The following is a 7,292-nucleotide window of genomic DNA, read 5'->3' on the forward strand; positions in this document are numbered from 1 at the left end:
TCGAACCTTTTTTTTAACAGCACATTGAATGTACTAATAGTGGACTTGTAGCAAGTATACGATGTAAACAAACAAATTTTGGCAACTTTCTAACTTGATCCAAGAATCAATGCGCAGCAACGACGAGAACAGAACACAAGATTGACTGCACAGCTGCCATTATATACTACTTTCAGTATAATTTTGGAATAGAGAGAAGAATACCTGCTGCCTCTTTCGCCTCCTCACTTTCCCCAATAACCTACATTTGATTTGGAGCGAATAGGGCGTTTACTTATCAGTCAGTGACAATCTGGTTGCCATTGAGATCAGCTCGTTCGATTCGTTACTAGGGAGCTTACGAAACGAGGACGACGACGGCTAGGAGGACTTCATTTAAAAATACGAGTTCGCGTTATTCATATCACTAAGAAACTATTTCATGTCGTTTCGCGATAAAAATGTGTAGTAACTGTCGAGGAATTAAACTGGTATGAGTGGGTTGAAGGCGTAGAGAGAGAACTGAAAATTCCTCGTCATGTGCTAACGTCCTCCACATAACCTTGAATTTGGTCATTTCACGTCGTCATTTAGGAGACGACGGCAAAGAAATGTACCAAAATGTAAAACGCACGTGCAGAGCGTGCAGGGCCATTGCTTTTGCTCACTAAACCTATTGTTTTGTAGCGTCGTCGTTGCCGTCGGCGTCGTCGTTTCGTAAGCTCCCTACTGATTCCTCTGTGTCAGATTCAGGCTTCATGGCACATTATCCAATTCCGGGAATCCGGGCTGCGGAAACTGCCTGTCTCTTCAAAGTAAGGAAATACTCACTGAGCATGTCCAGGAATGACCCTAATCAGATGCAAACAGATTTTGATAAGCCTTACCAAGTGTCCTCTTACCCTTCGCCTCAGCTTTGAAATTACTTATATCTAGAAACTAGCAGTATTCACAGATTAGGGAGTATGAAGAGCTGCCTTACTTTCGTTGAGATAGTCAGATCCGTTAATTATGACTTTACATTTTTTTACGGAGGATAGTAGTCTTGCATCAAATGCCAATTTAATCTATTGTTTGTTTGTTGTGTTGGGTTTTTAGTTTATCGTCACATTTACATGTTCTATTGATCCAACTAATATATGTTAGCAGAGGTTTGAGAATCGATACTACTGACCAGGGCAGGCTTTCCATTTTCTGGAACTGTATCGTGCGATTCGACCAATAACACCTCTAGTTTCATCAATGCGCTTGATCATCACAAAAATGCAGGTCTGTTCTTTGTGACCGTGTTAACTATAAGAATGAAAGGATGTAAATATAAGGACATTAATTAATATTTTTATTATTTTCCTCTATTCTCAACTGCCACTATGTAACTATGTAGACAGAGCTGAAACCGAAGCAAACAAAAGTGTACTCAAAATCTGACCGCGGCTGTTAAAAAGATAGGTAAATAGTAAGGCTTTCTGTTACGGTAGATGGCGTTTTGTTTAGGGAAAAACACAGATTCGAAATGCGATCAGTAACCCGGCAAATGCACTAATAGTTTCTATTACTATATACTGTTGCAAATATGTGGGTACTATTGCTGCCGAAAATAAATACTCTTTGTTGGGCGGTCGAGATTCTTTTGATTTTTTTTTGATACACGCTCATATTTCCGTCCAACCAATGAAACCGCGCGTCTGACAACATAACCACCAAAAATTCGTGTGATGTCAAGGGCCGGCCAAACGCTCGCAACATTTCAACGCAACACCTTGCAACATTGTTTCAATACTCTCATCTAAATACACCTATTGACCAATGAGAGTGCATGTACTATCCTAATTATTTTATAAAGTTTTATACGAAGTGTTTCTTTGTTATGCACATCGGTATTTACGCATGTTCTAGCTAAACCTCTAATTAGAAATCTCGGATGATGATCATTGAGTGATAATTTGTACATCCAAAACTCAGACTTAATTACTGAGTCCTGTCAAAATCTGCCGTAGCGTATTCTTTAAAATCAATACTGAAGTCGTAGATGTATAATATTACTAAAGCTTATAATTTCAAAACTTCTGTATCCTAGATTGAATTTTTTTGTTTTTGGTAGTTGCTTGATTATTTCCTGGCAATTGAGAAGTATAAAATTACGGGTAGGAAAGAAATACGCTTTCTCTAGTCCTTTTCTATATATGAAAGACTAACAAAGTGCTCTTCTTTATCCTAGGGTCGTGTGCACACAACTTGACTGACCTTCAAGGAAACTTCTCGAGTCCGAATTATCCATCCAGCTACCCACATCAGCTGAGCTGCATCTGGTCTATTACTGCAACACCAGGCAACTACATTTACTTGCAGTTTTCTAACTTTTCTCTGGAATATGGTGGAAAACACTGTCCATATGACTTCGTGGAAGTATCTGACTCAAACTATCCATCGAGTTCCATACAAATAAAACGCTGTGGTTATCAAAGTCCTTGGTGTGTTTGGAGCACCAGCAATGTCCTGCATGTTCGATTCGTTACTGATTCCTCTGTGTCAGATTCAGGCTTTATGGCACATTATGAAACTTACGGGAATCCTGGCAACGGAAACTGCGTGTCTCTACAAAGTAAGAAAATACTCACTGAGCATGTACAGGAATGACCCTAATTAGGTGCAAACGGATTTTGATAAGCGTTATGAAGTGTCCTGTTACCCTTCTCCTCAACTTTGACATTACTTCTGTTATATCTAGAAACTAGCAGTAATCACAGATTAGGAATGTTTTTGAGCTGCTTTCCTTTCGTTGAGATATTCACATCCATGAATTATCTTACATTTTTACTGAGCGTAGTAGTCCTACATCAAATGCTACTTTAATCTAGATGCATCACAGAGACATATTGATGTTTGTTTGTTTGTCTGTTTGCTGCGTGTAGGTTGTGTTGGGTTTTTAGTTTATCGTCACATTTACATGTTCTGTTGATCCATCCAGCTACCCACATCGCCAGAACTGCATCTGGTCTATTACTGCAACACATGGCAGCTACATTTACTTGCACTTTTCTTACTTTTTTCTGGAATATGGTGGAAAACACTGTCCATATGACTTCGTGGAAGTATCTGACTCAAACTATCCATCGAGTTCCACACAAATAAAACGCTGTGGTTATCAAAGTCCTTGGTGTGTTTGGAGCACCAGCAATGTCCTGCATGTTCGATTCGTTAGTGATCACATTGTTTCAGCTCCAGGGTTCATGGCACATTATGAAACTTACGGGAATCCTGGCAGCGGAAACTGCCTATCCCTACAAAGTAAGAAAATACTCACTGAGCATCTCCAGGAATGACCCTAATTAATTAGATGATGCAAGCAGATTTTGATAAGCGCTACGATGCGTCCTCTTACCCTTCTCCTCAACTTTGAAATTACTTATATCTAGAAACTAACAGTAATCAGAGATTAGGGAGTACGTTTGGGCTGCCTTACTTTCGTTGAGATAGTCAGATCCGTTAATTGTTTTACATTTTTACGGAGGATAATAATCTTGCATCAAATACCAATTTAATCTATTGTTTGTTTGTTTGTTGGGTTGGGTTTTTAGTTTATCGTCACATTGACATGTTCTATTGATCCAACTATTATATGTTAGCAGAGGTTTCAGAATCGATACTACTGACCAGAGTAGGCTTTCCATTTTCTGGAACTGTATCGTGCGATTCGACCAATACACCTCTAGTTTCATCAATGCGCTTGATCATCACAAAAATGCAGGTCTGTTCTTTGTATTTTCAAAGCTACCGCGTTAACTAAAAGAATGAAAGATTGTAAATATAAGGACATTATTCAGTATTTTTATTATTTTCCTCTATTCTCAACTGCCACTATCTAACTATGTAAACAGAGCTGAAACCGAAGCAAACAAAAGTGTACTCAAAATCTGTCTGGTCTGTTAAAAGGATAGGTACCTAATAGTAAGGTTTTCTGTTACGGTAGATGGGGTTTTGCCTAGGTCAAAACACAGATTCGATCTGCGACCAGTAACCCGGCAAATGCACAAATAGTTTCTAGTACTATATACTGTTGCAAATATGTGGGTACTATTGCTGTCGAAAATAAAAACTCTTTGTTGGGCGGTCGAGATTTTTTTGGCGTTTCAATCTAAATACCTATACATGGGGCTGCCAGAAATTGCAATGAATGATTTTCGTCACACTTAACTTGCTTGCCTTTTTTGTTGTTTTAACAGACCGTTAACGCAGTGGGCAATAGAAAAGAAATTTGGCTTGAATATGAGCAGCAGTTTCTTTGGTGGGAGCGTTGCGTGACATCGCAAAAACGGCTCCGAAAGAGACAAACTTGTTATTAAATATCAATAAATAAACACAATTTCACTCACGGAGAAAAACTCAAACAAAAAAAAAAAAAAAAAAAAACGGCGCGAGCAAATCAAGCACATGTTCTGAGCCTGCAATATTTTGTTCCTTACGTCACGGCGCGAGTAATCAGTGTCACGAAAATTGTCAAATCGACACGATTAGTAAGCGTCTCGCCTCGCTCGAACGCAATACAAGCATCACGATTTTCGCGCTTCCGGTTGATACGCAGCGCATCATGGGATAGGCTGTCCAGAAAAGTGAGCACCAATTCTTGAATGCCAACCATACTGAATATCTCCTGTTTCAGATCGCGTCTCTTTACCCCCGATTCATACTACATTTTTCCACTGAAATTCCTCCTTTAGCCGTTGCATATTGGTCAGTAATCCTATAAACTGGTGAGTAAATCCATTTTATGGCTATTAGTGTCTTTATCGCGAAAATATTGCAGTAAAACCTGATGAGTTTTGAGGCTACGAGGCGTGTTGCTCGCTAAATGTTTCACGTCTGTAATCATTCTGTTTTGATTTCTTCTCTAGGTATAGGATTTCAGCAATCGGATTTGTGTACTTATTTGCTTTCCAACAGCGGGAAAAGGCTGACTAAATGGGCAAAACAAACCTGCACTGCCTTCATGCATGTTTGAATGGGACACAAACGTGCGATTGTGAGCCACCATTTCGATGTGTTTCCATCTCCCGCGGAGAAAAGGATAGCGAACGAAGAATACGATGGATGGAGAACATCAACAGGAAAATAAGGAAGGAAAAAGTCTGGACACGAAAGAATTTAATAATCTTAGATATTTGAAATTAGGGACCTTGCTTATGCACTTGACACAGATCCGTTATCAGGTGAATACAATTTTTAGCAAGAATTCTTGTTTGTGTCCCATTCAAACAAGTATGAAGGCAGTGCAGGTTTGTTTTGCCCATTTAGTCAGCCTTTTCCCGCTGTTGGAAAGCAAATAAGTACACAAATCCGATTGCCGAAATCCTATACCTAGAGAAGAAATCAAAACAGAATGATTACAGACGTGAAACATTTAGCGAGCAACACGCCTCGCAGCCTCAAAACTCATCAGGTTTTGATTAAGAAAATAACACAAACAGCGGTGATAAACATTGTATTCCAACGCATTTTTGTAAAACTTGACGTTTCGTATGCTAGTCAACACACATTTTCAAAAGTGACCGTTACAAATTTTAAAAACTATATATATATCGTAAACAATAGGGGTCTGGAACCTAGACTGAGAAAAATGATCTGCAGCAGTTCGTGTCTAGACATATATAATGAAAAGTAATAGCTAAAACAGCAATAACTTCTGACTACTAATATTGACATTAATTAAGGGAAGGCTTTAGCTCTTGAATGAACAAAGTCTCTTTAATTTTGCAGTGAAAGTCAGTTTTTCCAAACGCTAAAATGTCAAAGTGATCCCATTGCTGATCATGTGAAACCCCTGGCCACGACATTAAATGGGATCACTTTGACAATTAAGCGTCCGGAAAAACTGACTTTCACTGCAAAATTAAAGAGACTTTGTTCATTCAAGAGCTAAAGCCTTCCCTTAATGTCAATATTAGTAGTGAGAAGTTATTGCTGTTTTAGCTATTACTTTTCATTATGTCTAGACACGTACTGCTGCAGATCATTTTTCTCAGTCTAGGTTCCAGACCCCTATTGTTTACGATATATATATAGTTTTTAAAAATTGTAACGGTCACTTTTGAAAATGTGTGTTGACTAGCATACGAAACGTCAAGTTTTATAAAAATGCGTTGGAATACAATGTTTATCACCGCTGTTTGTGTTATTTTCTTAATCAAGCTACGATGGCCTAAGAACAAGAGTTCATACAGGTTTTACTGCAATATTTTCTCGATAAAGACACTAATAGCCATAAAATGGATTTACTCACCAGTTTATAGGATTACTGACCAATATGCAACGGCTAAAGGAGGAATTTCAGTGGAAAAATGCAGTATGAATCGGGGGTAAAGAGACGCGATCTGAAACAGGATTGGTGCTCACTTTTCTGGACAGCCTATCCCATGATGCGCTGCGTTTCAACCGGAAGCGTGAAACTCTTGATGCTCGTATCAGTGCGACGACAATCACAAATATAGTTTCTACTGTTGAAGTAAACGTAAAACGATTGTTATTACCCAAACTTTGAAATAATACGATAGCTATTGTTCACTGGATTGTTGCAGCTAGATAGTTGAAGCTTAGGCTTAACGGCACTTTTACTGCATGACGCTTACAAATATCTGCGTGCATCTTAGATTAGGTGCAATCTTGAGGAAAAATGTATTTCTATGGTTTTATATCAATTGTTTCTTTGTTATGCACATCGGTATTTAAGTTTCCCATTTTCAAAGTTTTGTTTCGTAAATTGAATTTTTATGTTCTCGGTAGTAGCTTGACTTTTCCTTGGCAATTGAGAAGAATGAGATTATGGGTAGCAAACAAATATACTTTAGCTAGTCCTTCTCCGTATATGAAAGATTGACAAAGTGCTTTTCTTTTTCCTAGGGTCGTGTGCACACAACTTGACTGATCTTCAAGGAAACTTCTCAAGTCCGAATTATCCATTCAGCTACCCACATCGCCTGAACTGCAGCTGGTCTATTACTGTAACACCAGGAAGCTACATTTACCTGCAGTTTTCTAACTTTTCTCTGGAATATGGTGGAAAACACTGTCCATATGACTTCGTGGAAGTATCTGACTCAAACTATCCATCGAGTTCCATACAAATAAAACGCTGTGGTTATCAAAGTCCTTGGTGTGTTTGGAGCACGAGCAATGTCCTGCATGTTCGATTCGTTACTGATTCCTCTGTGTCAGCTTCAGGGTTCATGGCACACTATGCAACTTACGGGAATCCTGGCAACGGAAACTGCGTGTCTCTACAAAGTAAGAAAATACTCACTGAGCATGTCCAGGAATGA

General features: G+C 38.8%; 1 protein-coding gene across 1 annotated transcript in view; it reads left to right on the top strand.

Annotated features, from left to right (window-relative positions):
• Positions 1-7,292, top strand: part of LOC138053270 (tolloid-like protein 2) — a 28,105-nt gene extending 20,813 nt beyond the window's left edge. Inside the window, exons 2-4 of the mRNA XM_068899925.1 lie at positions 2,198-2,604; positions 2,910-3,267; positions 6,874-7,292. Of these exons, the coding sequence (XP_068756026.1) occupies positions 2,198-2,604; positions 2,910-3,267; positions 6,874-7,292 (1,184 nt within the window). The remainder of the gene's footprint in view (positions 1-2,197; positions 2,605-2,909; positions 3,268-6,873) is intronic.

This window comes from Montipora capricornis, chromosome 6 (genome assembly GCF_036669925.1).
Source record: "Montipora capricornis isolate CH-2021 chromosome 6, ASM3666992v2, whole genome shotgun sequence".
NCBI classification, from domain to species: domain Eukaryota; kingdom Metazoa; phylum Cnidaria; class Anthozoa; order Scleractinia; family Acroporidae; genus Montipora; species Montipora capricornis.